This window comes from Mus caroli, unplaced genomic scaffold (assembly GCF_978045245.1).
Source record: "Mus caroli unplaced genomic scaffold, Mus_caroli_1 scaffold_6, whole genome shotgun sequence".
NCBI classification, from domain to species: domain Eukaryota; kingdom Metazoa; phylum Chordata; class Mammalia; order Rodentia; family Muridae; genus Mus; species Mus caroli.
Window position 1 is genome coordinate 106490174 of NW_028227261.1, and position 24291 is coordinate 106514464.

General features: G+C 41.6%; 1 protein-coding gene across 2 annotated transcripts in view; it reads right to left on the reverse strand.

Annotated features, from left to right (window-relative positions):
• Positions 1-12144: 12144 nt before the first annotated feature.
• Positions 12145-24291, reverse strand: part of Stx17 (syntaxin 17) — a 50779-nt gene continuing 38632 nt past the window's right edge. For both annotated transcript variants that reach the window (XM_021160570.2, XM_021160571.3), the window contains exons 5-8: positions 21405-21520; positions 21238-21288; positions 13634-13720; positions 12145-12896 (exon numbers count right to left, since the gene is read on the reverse strand). In XM_021160570.2, the coding sequence (XP_021016229.1) occupies positions 12657-12896; positions 13634-13720; positions 21238-21288; positions 21405-21520 (494 nt within the window). In that variant the 3' untranslated portion in view covers positions 12145-12656. The remainder of the gene's footprint in view (positions 12897-13633; positions 13721-21237; positions 21289-21404; positions 21521-24291) is intronic.

Genomic DNA, 24291 nt, shown 5'->3' on the forward strand with positions numbered 1-24291 from the left:
TCTGTCCTGTACAGTCTTTATCATGCAAGCGGAAGGCGGCATTGCCGGAAGCGCGCCGTTAACTTACACTACCACTGCACAGGCAAGAGAATCGGCCTGCTTCCTGTGTGGTAATCTGCTTTTTCTTTCTTCTTTTCTTTGCATATGGTCAAATTCTATTAGTATTTTTATTATCACATTTCTAAAAGCTAAGGGGATATATATTCTAGAGGCTTGGGAGGGAAATAAATTAAAATTTTCACACTGTGTACTATGTTGTACTGATTGGTTGGGCATTGCTTATGAGGGCTCCATAGTGGTTCTTCTTGGACTCCTAATGTGTAACTTAAACATGCTATGAAGAAAGAGGAGGAGAGCAATAAGCCAGAGCATTTGGCAAAGAAATGGAAATATTACTACATTTCTATATGTCTGTCTGAGACAGCAGCATATGGATGGCATTTAAAACTTTGAATGAATTAACCCTGAAATCAGGAAAGCAGCGACCCTGGTGGAGCAGGTTACCAGCGTTAAACTAGACATTTTAAGGCTTTCTCTGTCTAGAAATCTTCATTTTCAAAGAAAAACTGTATTTCAATTATTGTAAGTCCCCTCCTGTCTTTTGTAGTTTTGTTATTGTTCTGTAGATCAAAAGCAAAGATGTTAAGGAACAAGCGGTTTACGTTCTTCTGTCATCATCAACTGTCGAGGATTGTTAGAGGGCGTTCCCCTCGTTTCCCTGGTTTCCCAAGCCTGCAGTGGGCAGTCAGAAGGTCCCTGCCAGGCCTTGCCGCTGCCAGAGATAAGAGCAGAGGGAGAAGACTCTTGACATTATATCAGGAATCCCAGTGCCAGAGGTCAAACAGGCTCTAAATTGGCTCTCCTCAGGGCCTGCGTGTGGTGCTACAGGCCAAGGCCATTTATCCTTGGGATAAGTCAGTCCCAGTTTGGGGAGATAATATTTTTAAGCTTAAAAGATTGACATGTGCCATTATATGTAGTGTGTAATATATGTAACACCTTTCAATCCTTTTAAAATAAAATGAATATTTATAATGGATATTTAATAACTGTTATTTTTAAAAATCAGCTTCCAGTTCTTAATTATGCATGATTTTGTCCATAGTTTCTGTAGTTTTATTCAGAATAATGAGTATTAATGAGGTGATAAGGGGCTTGTTTAGAATGTCTCACCAGATTGTTTGTGGAGAACTAGGACAGAGCTTTCTAGAAGCCATCCTCCATTCTGCCACTTTATTGCTTTTAGTCAGAGTCTTGAATATGATCACAGTTTTTGTTTTCATGACCAAATCTGAGAGGCTCCAGATGAAAACTCACAGTTACACAGCACGCTCACATACAAGGTCAAAAACAGTGCCAAAAAAAAAAAAAAAAAAAAAATTAGCTGAAATAAATTTGTAATCCTATAATTAGGCTTGAAAAATAATAAAAGATACCACTCAAATACTGGGCTGCAGACAGCTAACTGAAAACAGTTATTAGAAAAAAGGCCAAAGGAACACATCTTCAATGTGGTCTAAAATGACAGACAGGCTGTTTAAAGTGAAAGATGTGATGTGTTACATAGCTTTCCTGCAGATCAGAACTTGGGCTGTAGGCTGCTAATGTCTTCTCTGGGTGATGAAGCCATTCAGAACAGTGATGCTGAGCCTTGTGTCTGTAGTGCCCACCAGCTTAAATACTTAAGTGGTCATCTTCACATGTTCATTGGAAGAATTAGAAACAAAGTGGCCTCGAGTAGTGTTTCTGCCATTGAAAGTGCTTAGCTCTCTATAGGACTTGATGCCAGTTTATAAAAAGTTCTTGACAAGCTCAAGGGCACTCCAAGAAAAGAGGACAGTAAAATGTTTTAAAACACAAGTATCAAGACTGCTTTTAGCCTGGCATGGTGGTATACACCTTTAACCTCAGCACTCAGAAGACAGAAGCAGAGGAATCTCTGAGTTCCAGAACAGCCAGGGCTATATCGTAAACAAAAGACTTTTTCTTAGAGAAAATGTGGGTCTGAGAGCAGTCTGTTTATTTGAAGTGTTGATGTTGTCTGTATACCAGGGGCTGAATTAGAGCTGGAGGAAGCCATCAGGGAGCAGATATCAGTTGACAGCTACTCACAGTAACGTTCTTGGTGCCATAACTTTTTACCTAGAGTTGCTTATAGTTTGTTAGGTCAGTGACCTTGTAGAACATCACTGTAACAAGCTATTCCAGATTAAACATAGAAGAAATAGAGCTAATGTGCTTGGCATAGAAACACAGGGTTCCAAAAATCCCATGGAGAAAATTCTGCTGAGGTTTTAAAAGATGAACACCTGAACAGAGATAGGATTTGGTGTGGATATGATAATCTGAATGAAAGTAGTAAACTCCATGATGCACTAGGAAGGAGTACTTGTAGAAAGACCAACTCACTGGAGGCTCAGGATACCAAGGAAGGGATTTATACTGTTTTGCAGGTCCTAAGGATCTGTATTTGGGAGTGGTACTTAGAAGCAGGTCTCAGACTTAAGAGTTCAGCAGAACCTTGTCAGTGCAACAGAGGTTACCTCACTCAGTCTGTGCTGAGCCTCAGGGTCCTCTGCTGTAGCTACAGAGGCTGCCCAATTGCCCTGAAGAATGCTTGAATAACTAAGGACCAGAAGCTAGAGACTTCCTGCTCCTCTGCCAGCATGATGAAGCAAGACATCCACTGTTCTGTGGCACACACTCAGGCATGACATGTATCTAAAACATTTACATGAATACATAAGGTAGAGAATAAACATCTGAAGTGTCTCACAGAGAGCTTACTGATGAAGCCAGTTTGCCAGGTATCTTGTGGAAGCTGGCATGATAAAAGTTAACAGGAAGTATGCAATATAAAACAGTGTATGGGGGGCTGGAGAGATGGCTCAGTGGTTAGGAGCACTGGCTACTCTTCCAGAGGATCGGGTTCAAATCTCAGCACCCACATGGCAATTCATAACTGTTTCTAAGTCAAGTTCCAGTGGATCATATTCTCTCACACAGATATACATGTAGGCCAAACACCAAATGTACGTTAAAAAAATTAAAAGGAAAACTCTGTTTGAAATAGAAATGCTTAGAATGAACTCAAGAGAAAGTGCTAATTTGGCTTCCTTTAAAAAAATGCACCAAGGAAAAGGAATGAGGAATGGATTGATAAAGTGGGAAAACCAGAGCAACTCGCTAATTTTCCTTCGACACAGTCTGCTAAGCCAAAAGTAAAATGACATGAAATTTAGAACCCATGTATACCACACAAACAAACAAAAAACTTGGCCACCTTAAATTATTAAAGCTGTTCAGCCTATACTCTGGATCACATAGCAGTGCTTTCTGTTGAAACTGTTGGGTCAGTCTGGGAAAACATGGAGGATATAATGGTTAATTAGGCACAGTATTCCAGTTTCAAAATGATTGTGTTAATGGCAGTTAGCTATTCTGCTGAATAAAGTCTTGTGAACGATGTGCAATGCCCATGGTCTGTGCTGGAGAAGATTTAGGTAGCTTTGAAAGCAGATGAGAGCCCGAGGATCAGCTGTTCCAGGACTGGAGCTGCGGATTGCTGCCAATAACGGAGTTATGTATTCATTAAACAGCATGGGTAGGACCTCTGCTTAGCAACTTTTCTAGCTGTGTTTGAAATTTTGTATGTATTTCCAAGTAATAAAATTATATTTGTAAAATATTTTATATTTGAGAATTTTTACTAATTGCATAAATACTGTTTTATGACTGTTTTACCTAGAATCTTAGCGATCAGAGCCTCATGCTTTTCCAGGTTTAATGGTATTTTTCAGATCCTGACATTTTGCTTCATTTGGTTCAGGATGGGGACGTGTGTCCATGTGCAGAAAACTCAAACCCTGCCCTCACTTGTGTCCAAGTGTTCTCTAGAACACTGGCCATGACAGGAGTGTCCTTAGACAGTGGGCAGCTGGACTCTGGAATCGTGCTGCTTCGAGTTGCTTCTCTAAAGTCTCACCCCTACCTTGTCTAGCAAATTCCATTATTCAAAGTGTAGGACAAGTGTCCCCTTGTCCTGCTTAGTCTGTTTACACAAGTTAGAGTCATCTGGGAAGAGGAACTTTAACTGAGACAACACCTCTACCAGACTGTAAGCTATAAGCTAAAATACATAAACCCTTCCCTCCCCAAGTTGCTTTTACTTGGGTTTTGTCACAGCAATAGGAAGCAAGCTAAAACACATCCCCTGTATTTGCATAGTCTTGTGTAGTCTAGGTTATCCACAGCTGGAAGTACATATGTATTTCCCCTATTTCCATGTGCATGCAGGTTATATGGGAAGTAGGAGTGCCATCTTTCTGTTCCAGCTATGTGATACACTAGAACTCAGCAATTCTCTGATGAGAAACAGAAAAGCTAAAGTACAGAGCAAGTAAGTGAACAAAGGAGTTAGGACAAGAAATTGTCCCTATAACGGGAATGGATTCTGATAGCAAATCTGCATCAGATCTGCATCTGTTACCTGATTTTGTCAGTTACAAATATCCTACAAATGAATCCATCATCTTTAGTTCTACCTGCTAAGCCAGCCTTGAGCTCCAAAGACTACGAAAAATTAAAGATTCACAGTGCCAACTGGGCTAGAGATGTTTAACTCCCAGAACAGTTGCTGTCTTTGACATCAGTCTTGGATACTGGGAATTTTTGCCTAACCACACATTTTCTGTAAGATCTGACTCCAGTTTAGTCAACCATCTGTAAGGCAATAATGACAAATGCTGTGAATGGTTATAAAGCGCCATAGTTTATCACTCAGTAAGCATATGGTTTCCAGACTAAAGATAGACATTCAACAAACTACTCATTTCCATTATGAAGCTAAAAGTTAAGGGACAAAATAGCAAAAAGATGGTTATGATCAAGAGCCACCTTAGACCAGGCATAGAAAGCCATACTCACACCTACCTATATGAGGGTCCTTTTCTCCAGGGAAACGTATTAACAGAAGCAATTGACCATTTCTTATTATACTGGTAATATTGCCAGGTATTTACTGACCTGTTGTTTCTTCTAATTCATCCACTTATAGCCAAGGTCACCCATATGCCCTTATGTGACAGGCCCTGTGAATTTTACTAATGAGGACAGATGATGTGAAGAAGTTGTATGTCTACTCTTGGTGACCTATGGTAAACTTACCTGGGTAGGAATAAACTTACTTTGGAAGATTGGTGTTTTTTGTTTTTGTTTTGTTTTGTTTTGTCTTTTTCTATAATCACTACCCAGGAAGGAGAGCGAAACATGGCATCCCTGGTGACACACAGGAAAGGGGAGGGGAGGGTGCATCATGAGCCTGATATTCTGATTTAAGACAAGCCATGTCAGAAATCCTATAAGACTCAAAGGGAGATAGCCCCTGGTCATTTGAGACTGGACAGGAGCATAAGTAACAATTTTGCAGAGTATTAGTAAATGAAGATCTGAGATCATCACTGTTCCTAAACAGACATTTTCTAAGTACATTTTTGTGTTTGTGTATCATTCTCAAAGATAAATGACCATCGGGCATCTATCAGTCAGCCCTTTCTGAACAACTATGTCTTTTACAAAACATGTTGTGAATCATTGGAGTTCAGATTAATACTGCCAACGTGACAAGATCTAGAATCACCAGAGAGCTAAGCCGAGCTTCTGGGCATGCCTGAGAGGATCTCTAGGTTACGCTGGTTTGTGCTGCACCTTTCCATGGGCTGGAGTCCCAGACTACATGAAGAGGAGAAAGCTGAGCACAGAGGTTACCACTTCCCAACTCCAGATGTAGTGTCAACAGCTGCCTCAAACTCCTGAGTCAGAGGCAAAATAAACCCTTGTCTCCTTAAATGCTTTTGTTATTTGTCTCAGCAACAAGAAAAGTAACTCATGTAGACCCTACTAATCCTTCAAATCTAACTGTAAAACAGGAGGTCCAAAAAAAAAAAAAAAAAAAAATCCCCTGGGAGTTTTGCTGTGACAGAGATCCTCCATCTTCCAGATCAAGACTTTTAATTTGCCAAAGAGAAATGTCTTCACCTCCAGATTCTGGAATCTTCATGACATTCAAGTTCTCAGTGTATTTTCTAGATTTCTTGTCTTGAATTTTGCATTCCATGGCAAACATGGGCAGTGCACAAAGATTTGCTATGTCCTAACACCTCCAAAATTAGGACTTAAATGCTATAGTTCAACTGTTCAGTTTTCTCATCACTGTTTCATGCCAATAAAATAATTCGTTATTATTTTGTTTAAAAATAATATCTATAGCATGTAATTATAAAAAACAATCCACACTATGTCTGGCTACACGCTGGCAATGGCAGTCTCGCCCGGTCCCCGTGGTTCCTGAGGCTAGCCGGCTGCCCCTAACACTTCCCAGATCATCCACCCCTTGTGGCTAGCCTGCAGAAATCCGGCTGCTGCTCGCACAAATCCCCATAACCTCATAATATGAAAACTCCAGAGGCTTGTAATTTACCAGCCAGATTTATAACAGTAAACCTTCAACCCCCAAAATGCCCACATAGAGAACTCAAAACTCAATTGATACAAATACAAGCTGTATACCTGGATTGGACAAATGTGCCCTACATTTCTCAATTAGTCTACCTGTGAAATCCGCAGTTGCTTAATGGCTCCTAGAACCATGTGATTCCCGCACATCATCCTCTCCTACAGGCTCCATCTTGCCTCCCTCCCACCCTAGTCTCTAAAACTTCCAGCTCTGCCTTCTCCTCCACTACCCAATCACAGGCTCTAGCTTTATCTAACTAATAAGATTTCACCTGACCTTACCTGCATACAGGCATCCCTTTTGAAGGGGCAGAAAAAACAGACAGCAATCCACAACAAACAGCAACAACAGATAACTGGTCACATCCCATATGAAGCTTTCCGTCTAGTTGGAGAGGTCTTACTACCATTAAGGAGAAACTTTCAACCCTGAGGAACTACCCACAGGTGAAGGTAGAAAAATGAGAGCCAATGAACACCATTGGTTGGGAAACATGACCATGGCAAACTGGACTGTAGAGTCCTGGACACTAAAAGGTAAATTATCTATAGCTTTTCTCATTGAGTTTCCAATACATGTTTATGGGATGAGTAATCACAAATAGGCACTCAGTATTGAACAGAGGGATCTCACAAATTAGAGGTGAGAAGACAGCTGCGTTAAATACGCCAAAGCTTCAGCAAGTATGAAGAATATTTCTGGCAACAATGGAAAAATGAACAACTCAGTGTTTCAACAGTCCAGGTTGATGCAAAACATCATCAGTTCCTTTAAACTATTGTCCTCAACCTACGGATCATGACTCCTTTGGGGATTGGAAAACCTTCTCACAGGGGTCGCCTAAGACCAACAGGAAACATCTACAATGATTCATAATAGGAGCAAAATTTACAGTTACGAAGTAGCAATGAAAAAAAATTGTAGGATTGGAAGTCACTATGACATGAGGAACTATGTTAAAGGGTCCCAGCATTAGGAAGGTTGAAAAGCACTGCTTTAAACAAAGAATTACTGTATTTTAAATAAATATACCCACTCTTGTCTGTTTCCCCCAACCAACTTCATTAAGTCGTACATCAGTTTTTCTCATTAATGTCTTGATTTTTCCCATGCCATTTTGCTTCATGTGAGGCCTTGCTCACTTGAAGATTATAGCCCCTTTTCCATCAAGCATATTCTTTCCTACCTAGTGCTCAAACATCAGGCTCTGCAAAGCCTTCTTATTCATTTCTAGTTATTCCTTCATCGAGGTCTCTGATACTTTCCCATCCTCTTCCTGGTACTTACCATGCTTTGTTTCGTCTTACTGGCTTTGGGTAACTCCACAGCTTATGATACATTCTACAGGTCTGTTTCTATATATGACACTAGCGTTCAATACACAACAGGAATTCAGTTTCATGTTTGTCAAATGGGTGAATTTTATTGCATATTTCCTTATTCAAGCACCACTCAGCAACACAATAGCAAACAAATGCAGAAAGGATTGAGTTTTGCAGACCTCACCGTTTAACCTTTCCTTGTCCTTACCTTGCCACACCTAGGGTTCAACAATAATGTGGAAAACTCCTTTTAGGGGTTTAGATGATGAAACTCAGTAACACAACTCAGTAATTAACACTACGAGGAGTATCTCAAATGTTTGAGATGTGTATGCAAAAAGCAAACTATTGTGTGTCCTGCTCAAGCAAGAGTGTTCACAGGAGCCCATAAACTTTCACTTGCTGTTGAAGGGATCCTCGTGCTTTGGCTGCAAAGGCACTGGCACTGCTTGGAAAGCTAAGAAACTGCATCTAATTTTTTCTTTTAGATGAATTTATACATTTCTTTCCATTTTGCCTGATTTAGACAGTTGAAGTTGGGCTGAGAGACTGCAAGCTTCATCAGGCAACTTGACATGGCCTAACAAAACCTTAATAAAGAGGCATGGAGGATCCCCCTCACACCCCAAATCATTCTCTTAGATCACATACAAAGTAGCTTTGTGATCTTGGGCAAACCATTTGCCTTTGACACTTTTTTGTTTTTATTCCAATATATTTGTTGGGTTAATATTGCACAAATATTTTTTTTGTCACAAGTTAGTATCTTTGAAGGTAGCAATGTAGATACATAGTTCTTTTATTATTATTAACACTCAAGTTCTTATGCGAAATGGTGCCAACTGGTGAATACAAACAGAACCACTCATTAGGAATACGTGTTAATAGCAGTTATAAAACAGAGCTCGATGTGCGGAATCCCAGCAGGAAGATTGCAAGTTCAAAACGAGCCTGGGCTTCCAGTAAAACCTGATTTCAGAAAACAGAAACAACACAACTCCACATACAAACGGAATCTGAAGCCAGATGGGAAGCACTTGCTAGGCCTCAGGCGACTTTGGGGATGTCACCAGACTTGTGTAAGCACCTGAGAGCAACAGTGGCATTCTTCTCTAGGATGGTAAGGTGTGGCTTGCCCAGGAGGGTCTTGCTCCATGCTTTCACTCCTCTCTCCAGAGGCCATGTGATCAGTGAAGGGCTTCTGAGGCATTCCTGAGAAATGCCTTTGTTTTCTAACAACTCAAAACGATTGGCTTCTGGACTATTACTGGAAGGAAATACTGTGTGCTAGAGATTTGTAGTTGTGTTTCCAAACTTCTTGTTATCAGTAGGTGTTAGCAGCTTCCAGTCCTCACTCTGCAGAAGACATGAACATGGAAGGTGGACAGGCAGGACAGCTGTGGCTAGGTAGGAGTTTCAGGTAAACCCCAGTCCGTGCTCCAGAGGTCTGGCCAGTTCTAGGCAGCTTCAGTATGCCTCCTTTCTAGGCTCCTGTGTGTGAGGTAGGAGGTAAGCCAACAGAAGACACAGAACTGAGATGGGAAGAGAATTGGCTCACAAGGTATGGGAAACCAGTCTGAGGCCAACACAGTGGATGTGGCTTTTCTTATTTAACATGCAATTTTGTTTTTGATGGCAATCCAAAAGCAGATGTTCAGAAATAGGCTATTGCCTGCCCCCCACCGTTTGTGCCTGGCTTCCCGGGGGCATCATTTAAAGCGTAATGATTAATTGATTCTAGAAGCTATGAGAGATTTGTTTAAAAGTAGTGTTTACTTTTAATTATATAAAACATTTTGAACAGTGATCATAGCCTATGATATGAACCAATGTGTAGAGGGTGGGGTGGGATAGCAGTGTTCATTTTATACTTAAGCTCTGTGTTCTATGCATGGCCACAATTAAGAGCAGGCTGTGGACACCCGGTGAGGCCAGAAGACAAAGAAGTAAACGGACAGCATGCTGGCCTTACAAGTCTCTGAGCTTCAGGGAGGCAGCACAGCATGGCAGAGTGTGGCTCAGCACACCCATTCCATCCAGGCTTCCTGCCCTTGGAATGGAAAGACTGCACATTACTTAATTCCTCTGAGGCCCGGTTACCCTTTCCATAAATAACTGGCAAACTGCTTGGGAAACACCAGTTCTTCCTTAGGGAAGGGTGTTTTCTGAAAACTGAGGGTGGTAATCCATTTGTAGACCGAGACTGGTTTTGTGGGTTAGCATGTTGAAGAAACAGAACATCAGAATGTACTGCACACAATAGTAAACATTTTTCATGGATACATGTTCAATCCTAACATGTTTTTTACTGTGGGCTACATCAAAATTTCAGAGGAATTATCATATTATAACATCAAAAAGTCTTTAGGAGGACTGCCTATACTAACATGAAGTCTCTACAAATTTTAGACATTAAAATGATTCTTTTTAACTAGTTGAAATAAAAATAAGACATAAATCATAGAGATGATAAATTTAACTAGACACTAAGGGGCATATTAAATTCAATTTTAAGATCACTTCTGTGTCATATTGACTTATACTTTTAAGTACTTTTATATCATTTATAGTTGATTAAACACTTCTAAGAAATTTCCACAAAAAGTTGGCTATTGGATTCTATTGTGGAGAAATGAAAAACAATTTCTAAATAACTTTAAAGTATAATGAAATTTTAAAGAGGACTGTAACTTCCTTAAGCATTAAGGTGGCTAGAGTCAAAAGCCCAATACTGATGGTTCATGAACATGCCGACGGTTCCCACATTCCCACACTGGCTCAGCGAAGATGCGAGGTCCTAAGGGTGCGAGCTTCATATCCAAGCCTCAGCCCTGCTTCTTTGACTTCCATGTGCTGAGGCTGTTATGGCACTGACTGATGGCACTTTGGGTATTCATGGAATTGAGTATTAAGTAATGAGGAAGATGAAGTAGACCATGGGAGACTAAAGAATTAAACAACACTTCTTATCCTTACAATACTAGCTAATCAGGATGGACTGGCTGTATCTGAATTTCCCCGGGACCAAAGTTCAAGAATCTTGTTTTAGCTGGGTATGGCGACACACCTTTAATCCCAGCACTCAGGAGGCAGAGACAGATGGATCTCTGAGTTCAAGGCCAGCCTGGTCTTGAGAGAGAGTTCCAGGACTGCCAGGTCAGGACTATACAGAGAAAACATCTTGAAAACTAAAACAAAATAAAACAAAACAAAAAGGAATCTTATTTGAAGTAAAATCTGGATGTGTTCTGTCTGCCCCCTGCTCAGGTTTGACACGCTATCTTAAAGGAGCAGCAAGAACCAGAGAACAAAGAATGACAATAAAAGTAATTACTTAATGCCCAGTGTGTTTGGCAATATTTCAGGATCTGAAAATTATTCAAATTTTGTTTGTTATTAAAGTCTTAAGACAGAGGATAAGAAGTAAATACTCAGTACTTTCCGATCTTTTAATGCGGTGTAGTTCTTTGTTTCATAGGGATGCACTGGTAAGACTCACAAAGCATTGAAGGGAAGCAAGGAAGTTATAACACAGAGGGAAAGGTCGCAACCCACAGAGGCCAAACATCAACTCAGCACTTAAAAGAAGCTAAGAGGTAACCCTTCGGCCCCTGACCCTGTGCTCTGGCTGCTGGTGCATTCTTCTCAGGAAGAGATGAGATTTGCGGGACCAGTGACTTCTTCCTATTCCTTTCTTCTGTATCTTAAACCTTTCTATTTTGAGAGAGACATGGAGTTGAAGTGGACATGCCTGCTGTGCATGCCAACTGTTGGGTTAGCACCACAGATCTTTCCTTGGGTCTGAATCATGAGTTTTCCCATCTAGAATGTGAGAGAGGTTAAGCGTGACCACTACAAGGACAGCAGCAGGAGGGGAGACAGCCTGGGAAAGGGCAGCAGTGACACATGTGAGGTAGAAAGCTCCTTCTTGGATGCCCAAGAAGGCTGAGAGGCGGCAATCCCTAGAGGCAGCAGGTATGCCAGCCCCTTCTAAAGTGCCCTGTGATATGATCTTGTACTCTCACACCCCTTAACCCAAATAATGTTGGAAATATTTAAATTTTCTTTTTTCAACTAAAGAGATTATAGAGATTACAGGTAGGGGTAGCTAGAAGTGGAAAACTATATAAAAAGGCAGATTACGAGAAAAACCCTTAGAACATGGGTAGGATTCAGGAGAGTAGAGTAGATAGTTATCAGAATCACCCGCTGCAAACGGGCTTGGTGGCTGGTTTAGTGGGTCTAGCATGTGAGGTTCTGTACTCCTTATCTGGAGAGGCAGGAAAGACTTCAGAAAAAACACCCGTGTCACAATGAAGAAACTGTAAAGAGAAAATGGGCTTCTCTTTCTATTTTATAGTGTTAATTTCCTTCCCCAGAAAATACAGATGGGTCTAAGTACAACAGCCCTCAAGTCCACAAGTAGTTCACCCGTGCCCCCTTTTGAGCAGCAACATCCCTACCTGACAGAAAGACTCCTGAACTCCCATCCTGTTCCTCCCTATAGGAAGAAATAATCAACAAATACACTGACCTCAGGTGTCCACTACATGTCTACACATCTTAGATCCTTAGTTATGGATCCTGTTTTCACATTTCCAGGCCTAACCTTTGCTCTTTGGCAGTCTTTAAACTTGACCTGACAGATACCCTCTGGCCAGGCTCCTCCACCTCTAAAATCTCCATTAACACCCAGCTAACAAACACATCCACTCATGGTGGTTCAACACTGCATGGACAGGGAGAGCCACTTCCTAACACTTCCAACAACAGCAACTGCTCCTTAGGTCGGTGCACAGCAGCAGCTGGAAGCTTGGGCTTTAACTGCGTTTTTTGTCACTTTGGCTAGGGAGATCTGGACAGCTGGAAGTGAGCTTCTCCATCATTTTCTGTTTCCTTCTTTGTATCAATTTTCCACCTGTGAAGCCTAACACCCCACCACCAAGTGCAGCTGCAATTCCTGCCACTTTGAAGCCTGCGAGGAGGCCGATGGGACCCCCTACCACTCCTCCGATGAGTGCACCTGCCACAGGCAGAGCTGCCAGCTTGTATTTTGCAGCCTGTAAAAAAAAAAAAAAATTCAATTTAGAAATTGAGTTGAGAAAATCTGCCTGTGGTGATGTGCGTTTTCCTCTCATTACTCCTGGCAATGCCTCTTTAACTCTAGGTTCATAATTAAGCTCAGAGATTATTCTTGGAGGGTGTGTGTGTGAATGTATTCCACAGGTACTGCCAGTGCTCCAGACCACAGACCTGAAGGAGGCAGGAGGTGTGCTCCAGATTGGACTATACAAAATGACTTTACATGCAAACTACTCAATCCTCTATCTGGCTGGCTTGTTTAAACAGCTCCAGCAGCCACTGGCTCCCAGCAAAGCTGTGGTTCAGCACAGAGGCTGTTCCACAGTGGGCACCTGGGCTGAAAGTCCCATCAGATGGATAATAGATGCTCCCACTCCTCCAGTGCTGCAGCAGGCTCGGACTTTGCTTCTGCCTGGATTAATGGACTGCTCTCTCTTCTCCCTAGGCCGCTGCAGATATTCCTTCAGACAACTAAATCCCCCAGAGTGAGGCCACAATTCATTCTCTTTTGAGAAAAAAATTCTCTCATGATAGAATGAATCTGGGAGTAAAATATTACAGCCATTGATTTCTTACACTACCTATGTGTCATTTCTTCCTTATTTCCTTAATTGCTGGTTCCCTCAACACTGAAGAGAGCAGATCAATTGGGTTAATACTAGAGATTCCTGGGAGCCGGAGTACCATTGATTTGCCAGCAGGAGCGGAATCTTACCTTCTGCAAGTTTTTGGTTCCCTCTTCAACATTCACAGCGGCACTGTTGACATGGTCTGCAATGCTGTCAATCTTCTCCTGCTGAGACTAGATGCAAAGGAATTATGAGTGAGGGGTCCTGCTGGGGAGCAGTGGGAAGCCAACACACACTATTTTAATTCCTGTAATCAGGCCCCAGGGACTGCAGCCTTGCAGTCTTAATAGTGGTTCATTAATAGCATCTGATAAACCATGTCGAAAGTACAAATTCACTTTCAGGAAAAAAGAGGGGGACTTAATGATTAGGTAATAAAAGGGTGGCACCTTCATAGCAAAAAGCACCTCACACTGGAATTCATTCAAACATACAAACATGTTATTCTCCAAATGAACCTACTTTGTAGGAGGAAAAAAATCCAAATAAGCATTTAAGCATTTACATGTCAAGTTGGGCTTGATAACAAAAAAAAAAAAAAAAAAAAGGAAAACAAATTCAAACAATAACAAAAAAAAGTCCATAACTTGTCTTCTTTGGATATTCACCTTAGTAATAAAATGCCCTTGATCCAAAATTACAAATTGGTTTCTTGTTGTTGGTTTTGTTTTTGTAAGAATGAGACTACACGGTGTAATCCAGCATGAAATCTTTGCACTTGTGATTGTAATAGAGAGCAATGAAGGAATCTAGGTCTTAAATTTTACTAAATAAAATATAGTCCAAGTTAAAATATTTTCTATCAACAATAATAATACAGCTGTTTTAGGTAGCTAAAACAGCAACACCTGCTCCGAGACAGCAGCAGCCATGACTCCTGGGATCTCTGATGGATGAATGGAATGGCTGGGGCCTGCCATTCTCCTCTCTAGTGTGTAAAACCACCTCAGTGGCACTCATGAGTGGCTACTGAGCTCTGCACAGACACCTCAGTCACAAGCACTCTGTCCTTACCCAAGAGACAGGATCTCATCAAGATCAACTTATTTAGTTATATACATACACACATGTATATAACTAACTAACTAAATATATACATATATATGAATACACACACACACACACATATTTATCTGTGTGTGTGTAATCCAGAAGTGGGTATCAGATCTCCTGGAGCTGGAGTTATAAGAGGCTGTGAGCCACCAGCTGTGGGTGCTGGGAACCAAATTCAGGTCTCCTACAAGAGCAGTACACACTCTTAACTGCTGAGCCATCTCTGCAGCCTCCTATTTTACACACTTTGAAGGTCACTATTATCCATAATAAGACTGGCACAAAAAACTAGGTTTGGATATTCTGTTTCAAATCCCAGCTCTGCCCTAGTATGTCCTTGAGCCAAGCACTTACATCTACTTCACGAGGACAAAGGTGCTTCTTCTTCACAGAGTTAGAAGGAGGATACAATGAGGTATCCGCAAAGCACAGTGGGAGAACAGAAACACCCATCCTGGTTTTCCCAAGGAAGTGATAACTCTTATATTTCCAGTAAAAAAGTTTAGTGAGCTTTGGCTCCTATGATCTTGTTCTCAGATAATAGATGTATGGATTTTAATTTTTATGATAGCAAAGTTTCTTTAAGTCAGCGTTCTTCTTAGCCACAGAAGCAAAAGTTCCAGCCCCAATAGTATCCAACTGGCCTGGCCTCCTGACACCTTAGCATTACTTCTGTCTGGGATACACCCGAGGTTTCCACTCTTTTTTTTTTTTTTTTTTAAATTTTATTTTTTTTTATTACGTATTTTCCTCAATTACATTTCCAATGCTATCCCAAAAGTCCCCCATACCCTCCTCCCCACTTCCCTACCCACCCATTCCCATTTTTTTGGCCTTGGCGTTCCCCTGTACTGGGGCATAGAAAGTTTCTGTGTCCAATGGGCCTCTCTTTCCAGTGATGGCCGACTAGGCCATTTTTTGATACATATGCAGCTAGAGTCAAGAGCTCCGGGGTACTGGTTAGTTCATAATATTGTTCCACCTATAGGGTTGCAGATCCCTTTAGCTCCTTGGCTACTTTCTCTAGCTCCTCCATTGGGGGCCCTGTGATCCATCCAATAGCTGACTGTGATCATCCACTTCTGTGTTTGCTAGGCCCCGGCATAGTCTCACAAGAGACAGCTATATCTGGGTCCTTTCAGCAAAATCTTGCTAGTGTATGCAATGGTGTCAGCATTTGGAAGCTGATTATGGGGTGGATCCCTGGACTCTTGCCTGCAACAATCTATGCTAGCAGATAAGCCACTGGCAGTAAAACCCAATCAACTTTTACATCTTCACAGGTAGAGCATAACTAGCTCCTCCCCCTCAGGCTGAGGGAGGAGTCTGCTAGGGCTATTGCTATATCCACACTCCAAGTGACCAGAAGACATCAGGAAGATATATTTTCTGTGCCCCTACCTAAAACTTTGGATACTGTAACACTATGACTATCTCAGGCATTCTTCTGTTGCTGTGAAGAGACACCATGACCCAGGCAACTCTTATATAGGAAAACATTTAACTGGGGGCTTGCACACTTTCAAGGGCTTAGCCTATCATCCATGGCAGGAAGCATGGTGACAGGGAGCAGGGAGCATAATGGCACGAATGGTGCTGCATAATTAGCTAAGAGTTACATCTTGATTAGTATGTATTGCCAAAAGACAGAGAATGGGCCTGGCATGGGCTTTTGACACCTTAAAACCTACTCCCAGTGATATACTTCCTCCAACAAGACTATACCTCCTAATCCTTCTAATCCTCTCAAAGAGTTCCACTCCCTGATTAATGAGCATTCGAATATATAAGTCTACTGGGGACATTTTCATTTAAACCATCACAGTGACTTTTAAAGTTTAATGTAGAATAGTAAAATAACGAATTTTCTCCCTACAAAATTCCTTTGGAATAATTAGATTAAGGACTACCAGTAAAATGCCCGTCCTAAGCTTATTTCACTATTTCAACGTCAGGTAACTACCAGCCCAAGATGAGCCCATTTGTCCCAGGGCAGCAGACCACATCTGCAGGTACTACAGACACGGAGTAAGGCAGAGGGCAGAAAGCCCTTCCCTCGGCTCAACAGGCTTCCCTCAATTGTACAGAACTAGCTGCTTCTCTCCTTTAGTTTGGCTTCAATCCTCCAACTCTCTGTATCTTCAGATTCTACCCCACCAATAAAGAGGGCTTGGTGATATCTACGACTGTAGTTAGCTGGCAATCACAATCAGAATAACAAACTACACTATATTTAAAACTGAGTTCTTAGCTCTTTACACCTGGCCAAGCTAGCTGCACATGTATAACCTACCACAGTCTTATGAAACCGGCTTCTGCCAGCAGTGGTGGATCAGGGACTCCTTGCTTTTGACTTGTCTAAGTTTGTCTTCATCTACTTAGACTTCCCACACTGGATAGTCTTCACCATCTCCCCTGAGTGGCATTTTATTCTTTGGCACTTAGAAGTGTTTCCACCATCCCTTTATCAATGAACTAAGCTATGTATAAGGCACACTACAGTGTTTATCAAACTAATATACACATCGAATTTTATAGAAGAAAAATTCTCAAAACTTGAAAAATATGCCTATGAATTTCATTTTAAGAAATGCTGGATTAGATTGCCCTGTTGTCCTGAAAATAGCTAAATCTGTATAAGTAGTTTTAGGGCCACTTAAGACTCAGGAGAAAAATGTGAATTATTAAATTAATACTTGCTGAGAAGAATGCAAATTGGATATATGAATCAAAAACTAATGAGAAATCACTTTCTCCTGAATGATTGCTGTGGGTACTTGTCAGCCCAACATCAAACAATATTTCATGTTATTATATCAAACAACAATAATTCACTCAACAAATTCATCCTCAAATCCATTTACAACAGAGCTCTTCCTTAGAGAGGTTATTGTACAGTCTTATCAGTGAGCTTGGAAAGCTATGAGTTTAGGGCAATGCCCAAACTGCAGATATTTCCCTTTACTCCTCCCTAAGTTCCAGCTATAATCATAAACAATCACAGAGACAGAAAAGCCTAGAGGAAAAGAGAAACGTGACACACCAGCAGACTGCAGTTATCTTGGCCTAAACAGGGTAAAAAAGCAGGACACTGCAGTGGAAGGGGACTGAAGGGACTCAGTACTGAACCGTCTGAAGGGAATGATGCTGGGGACTAAGGTAAAGAGCCAAACCAAGGTTGCAGGACCAGCTGAGGCAGATGGGAGTGAGAAGATGAAGGATGCCATCTGAGGAAGGCCTCCCATCAGGCATGCAAAGCTTTCTGATGTCAAATAGTGTGTGCTAAAGCTCACAGCAGTTATCCAAGAGTGAATCTAACTGAATCCACTACAGCCCTATTATAATGCAGCCAGAACAAAATTGGATTTCAACAGCCATAGAGAAAAAGAAAACAGATGTAGCAGTAAGGGTAGCATCTTGTCCAACTTCTGGCCCAAAGTTCTTTAAATTCTCCTTGACTAGATAGAAATAGGGCTGGTCACACTTGTACCAACAGAGCAGGGTAACTTGTAGATACTAATTGTACTGGCTGGTTTTGTGTCAACTTGACACAGCTGGAGTTATCAGAGAGAAAGGAGCTTCAGTTGAGGAAATGCCTCCATGAGATCCAACTGTAAGGCATTTTCTCAATTAGTGATCAAGGGGGAAAGGCCCCTTGTGGGTGGTGCCATCTCTGGGCTGGTAGTCCTGGGTTCTGTAAGAGAGCAGGCTGAGCAAGCCAGGGGAAGCAAGCCAGTAAAGAACATCCCTCCATGGCCTCTGCATCAGCTCCTGCTCCCTGACCTGCTTGAGTTCCAGTCCTGACTTCCTTTGGCGATGAACAGCAGTGTGGAATTGTAAGCAGAATAAAACCCTTTTCTCCCCAACTTGCTTCTTGGTCATGATATTTGTGCAGGAATAGAAACCCTGAATAAGACACTAATACACTCAATATTACTGGAGTTCACTGTAATCTCCCAGTGTCTTAGTGAATCCTTTGTTGTACAGAAAACTATGTATACACCTAACATTTTCATGACTTTTAAGTATACAATTTTGTGGCATTTCATTCACAATGTAGAGGTATCATTACCTTTGATCCTACTGAGGTTAGCATAGAGCTGTGTGTACAGAAGGTGCTCCACAATTTCATGGTTAATTTGCCCAGTTACAGTCACATCCATGTGACAACAACAGAGGATGTGGTCAATCTTGTGTCCTCTGCTTAGTCTGTTTGTGAATCCTTGGCAATGCATCATAAGAACTCATTCTGGGAATAACAATCAAGTTCTTTGAGCTTCTGCCAAACAGCATTGTGCCTCATGTCCCCGCGATTATAACCAGGACATGTGTATGGGGCTTTGGCTGTGACTGGCACCTTCTATATAAGTCCTTCTTAGACTGGGGTTGAGAACTGCTTACTATATAACATAACTGAACACACAACTAATAATCCCCCATAAGCTTTATTTTTTTCTTTCATATACCTATCCGCTTGAAGAGAAATATATGTCTTGAGAAGAGCTAAGTAGATCTTTAATTTGTTCTTTAAATCAACTCTAGTGATGAATAATTTACATGTATTGAAATGCATTTATTTGTACAGATTGATGACCTTGGCAAATGCATATATTTATGGAACCATGTGCATACAGACTTTGTATACTGCATTAGATTGGGAGATTATTAATTATAATAACTGGATAGATCTTGATTATAAACAACACATGTTTGGGGGATTCATGTATCATTCCCTGCCATCTGCAAAATAATAACAGACACCTAATTCAGAGACTTGTAACATTTTCTTTCTTTCCCTCTCTCTTTCTGTGTCTCTATGTCTCTCTCTGCCTCTGTTTCTCTTGCTCTCTCTCTCTCTCTTTTTTTTTATTTAGAAGCATCAGAAATAATTCAAACAATTTACTGCCTTCTATTTCAGTCATTACAGTTCAAGAAAATATCCATAAGACAATATAAGAATAAGCCAACTAGACAGTTTAGAACTCATTGGTACCAAAGAAGAAGAAAAACTTCTAAGAAATGAAAATATTTTGAGATAGGTAAAAAAAAAAAAAAACAAACCCAGCAAACAAAACAAAACAAACAAACAAACAAACAAAAAATCCAAGAAATGTCTCAAAACCTTGAAAACCTCTTATTTTGAAAGAAGACAAGTGTCCCCACCCCATAATTGTTAAAAAGACAAAAGGTTAGTGTTTCAGAATCTGAACAGAGTACAGAACTAGAGTACCAAGCTCTGGAGTCCTCTGTTGCAATCTGAGAAGCTGTGGCCTAGGAGTTTCCACCTTAAAGCCAGGCCTTAGAGAAGCCATATCTCAGAAAGGTGGATCCCAGTTCATGACTTAGTAAGAACAAATAATCAGCCTAGCCAGTGCACAGGGCTTCGCACATGTGCATGTATTCATGCACACGCTTATATGTTAGGTATAACATATAATTTCTATAATTCTTATGGGAAACACAAGAACAATCTAGAAAAATAATAGAAAAATCTCTCTTTCCTCCAAGACTACAATGTGCTTCCTAATCTAAGACAACAGATTCATTCAGGCCTTATAACAAAGAATACAGTATCCTATCTTTGACTTCACCTTCCTCTGGGTTGGTCCTCGAGTCTTGTGAGCATCCTTTACATTATATAAGTAGGTATTACCACTCTACCTATAGATTAAATTCTTGTAGCTTGTTCCTAATTAATCACCCTGTCCATGACCCCCTCTTCACCATTATAACAGTCTTTCCAAGGCAGACTGGATAGCGGGAGTTTAGTTGGATCACATATCTGAACAGGCTCCTTCGGGTCCTCGAAGCAATAAAAAATTCTGTACCAGCATAACTTGGCTCTCACCATCCTTGCTTGCCCCTGGTCCTGCAGGCTTTTGGTAACAGCACACTTAACACTCTGGGACAGTCCACATAGCTCACCATGTCCTGTCCTGGCTCACCTGTTCTGGTGTGCCCCTGGGGTGCTCTCTATGAGCACTCACTCAGTCTTCTAGACGATGCTAATGCTACCTCTGAGGATGTAGTTTTAATGCTGCTACTTTATAAACCATGCCTCCCTCCCTGGAATACAATGCTTCTTCTTGGAGCTGATGAGGCTTCTCTATATTTCTTACTTTTGCATTTAGTTATCATGCTTGAAAACTGAGTCTGGGAGTCCCAGCCTTCTTCTTCCTTCTATGGAATTCCAAAAGGCAGAAAATGGACTTTATTTATATCTATAAACAACTTTGTCAGACATCCAATGCTGAGAGAATCTAGCAAAGTACTTTTTCCATAATATTGACTGACTTGATCTAGAATTTAAGGACTATATACAACAGTTAAATACCATTCTTAAAATTATAATCTAGGCTCAGTGGTTAAGAGCACTCACTGCTCTTGCATTAGACCCAAGTTAGGTTCCTAGCACCCATTTAGCAGCCAAACCCAGCTATCCATAACTCTGGTTTCAGGGCATCCAATGCCCTTTTCTGGCCTCTGTGAGCATCGAACACAGAAGCAGTGCACATTCACACTTGTAGGCAAAACTCATACACATACAAGCAAATGTTTTAAACACGTGTTACTTCTATTGAATTTCTAATCAGAGGGACAGTGACTGATCAGTTCTGAGTCTCAGTTACATACTTACACTCACTAGGAGGGACATATCAGTGACCAGATGGCTCAGCTCAATTAAGTCCTTAAAGGAGAAAGAGAGAAAGAGAAAGAGGAAATTACTTATTTTTATAGCTCACAGTTACCCATACATGCATGCATGCATACATATGCACACACACACACACATATTAAACATACCGCTTCTAAGGTTTCCCAGGACTCAGCAGCATTTTGGTCTTGAGGAATTTCAGGCAAGGCATATATCTGAGTCAGACTCTGAGAAGCAGCTTCGGCCTCCCCAGTGTGGAGCACTCCTAGATGGACACAGACCTGGTTAGAGTTTGCTTCTTAGAAAGGACAGACCACAAACTGGCTCCACAAGACAACTGATATACAGAATGCATGTAATTCAGTTCAGGCTAAAAGTAAATAAATGTGAAAACAACATGTGAAAATAGCATTATGTACCCTTGGGCAGCCTATTCTCTAAGTGAGTAGGTGCAAAGATGCTGAGCAAGACTATACACACACGCTCTGCATGACTGGAGTGAAAGGGTTAGAAGTGGAAGAGGTGGCAACAGGAACTACTACCCCTAGCCAGCATTCCACTGGACACAGCAGCAGCTACAGATATAACATGTTCTGCTGCTAAATAATCCTTAGGCTTGGACTTAGCTATCTTAGTAATAAGGATGACACAACAGGTGTCAGAAGCAGAAATGAAGGACAGGCGAGATGGCTCCGCAGGTAAAGCACCTGCAGCAAAGCTGACAACCTGAGTTCAATCTTGGAACCCACAGACAGATAAGGGAGATATCATACAGGACAAAATTGTCCTCTCACCTTCATACATACCACACCACATTTCACACACACACACAACTCATACCTCACACACACACACACCACACCACATCTCACACACACACATACACACACATACACACCACACCACATCTCGCACACACACAACTCACACCTCACACACACACACACATACCACACCACATCTCACACACACACACACAACTCACACTTCAATCACACACACACATACCACACCACATCTCACACACACACACAACTCACACACACACACACACCACACCACATCTCACACACACACACAACTCACACCTCACACACACACACATACCACACCACATCTCACACACACACACACACACATACATACCACACCACATCTTGCACACACACAACTCACACCTCACACACACACATACACACACACATACCACACCACATCTCACACACACACACAACTCACACTTCACACCACACCACATCTCACACACACACACACATACACACCACACCACATCTTGCACACACACAACTCACACCTCACACACACACATACACACACACACATACCACACCACATCTCACACACACACACACACAACTCACACCTCACACCACACCACATCTCACACACACACACAACTCACACCTCACACCACACCACATCTCACACACACACACAACTCACACATCTCACACACACACATCTTACACATCACACATACACATCACACACACACAATCTTACACATCACACACACATATACACACATAACACCACAGCTTGCTCTCTCTCTCTCTCTCTCATACACACACACACACACACACACACACACACACACACACACACACACACAAATACCTAACTTTTTTTTTTTTCCAAGACAGGGTTTTTCTGTATAGCTCTGGCTGTCCTGGAACTCACTTTGCAGACCAGGCTGGCCTCGAACTCAGAAATCCACCTGCCTCACCACCCGGCGTACAAATACCTAATTTTAAAGTAGGAAAGTAGGTTGAGGTTTAGCTCAGTGGAAGGGGACTCTGGGGTAAGTAGATGTAGTTATATGTTTGTAGCAATTACCATCAGTCTTTCTTGGTGACAATGTCATCAGCAGTGAGCACATTTGCCATGTGAGTATTTTTGGACATGTGCTTAGAGTCACTCTTCCTTCACATACTTGCATGGTTTCTTCTACTTTTCTAGTTTTTAAAAAGCTTTCAACCCTCAAAACTATTTACTAAGTATTACTATAATTACAAAGCAGTTTGCACCACAAACATTGACCTTTAAGTCTTTCTGGGTCTTCATGCTAGTTTTACCAATCTTTCATCCATAAAATTGACATTTGTTGCACACCTAACAGAGACACAACAGTAGGCTATAAAACTAAGCCTGTAGTGGCAATACCACAGGGCTATTAGCACTGTGGGTCTGATTGAAAAGATAGGTGTTAGAATCCTGGTTTGGAGACTTGCTGTTCCTGCTTATACAGTAAGCCTGCTGCTTACTTTGCATAGACTCTGTCCCTGCTGCTGCCACTGCTACTGTCACATCATGAGGAGAGCTCGACGGAGCCTGTGGTATAGGCATGAACTGTCAAGTTCAGTAAGCATTATCTGACAAGACTCTGGCACAGGTGAGTGGAAGTGCTACGGAAGGGTAGGACAGACATCAAATCCTGACTTGTGCAGACGGAGACGGTAGTCAGGGCTTCTGAGGCTGAAGCCTGAGAGGAGAGAAAACCAGACAGGTGGAGTGGGGTGCGATGCCCAGAGTGTGTACCAACAAGGAGAACAATGTGTGCAGAGGCCTGAAGCTGAAAGATGTGCAGTCTAGCTGATGCACGACTGTGGGGGGAAGAAAGCAAAGGCTGAGGCTGACTGTCTAAGGTGAGATTATTACAGGGCATTGCAGAACGTTTCCAAGAGCTGTGTCTTTCTCCTGGGATCAGTAACGAGCTCTAAAGAGGAGCCAGAGACTGCTGGGAAGCTGCAAGGTGCCACAGTCAGACCTTAGCCACAGTGTGAAGAACATCTTAAGGATGAAGTTGGCAGGGGAGAAAACCGGAGTGAAAAGTGAGCTGGGAGGCTTTAACAATATATCCAGTGCGAAATGAAAATCTTCACCTTAGAGTGGCAACAGTGGAGATGCAGAGAGGATATAGGAAGCTCTGCTCAGTCTACTTAAGCTCAAAACACCTGCCATCATTGATTATTTTTTTAAAATTATATCTTATTTAGTGTGTGTGCACATGCTTTT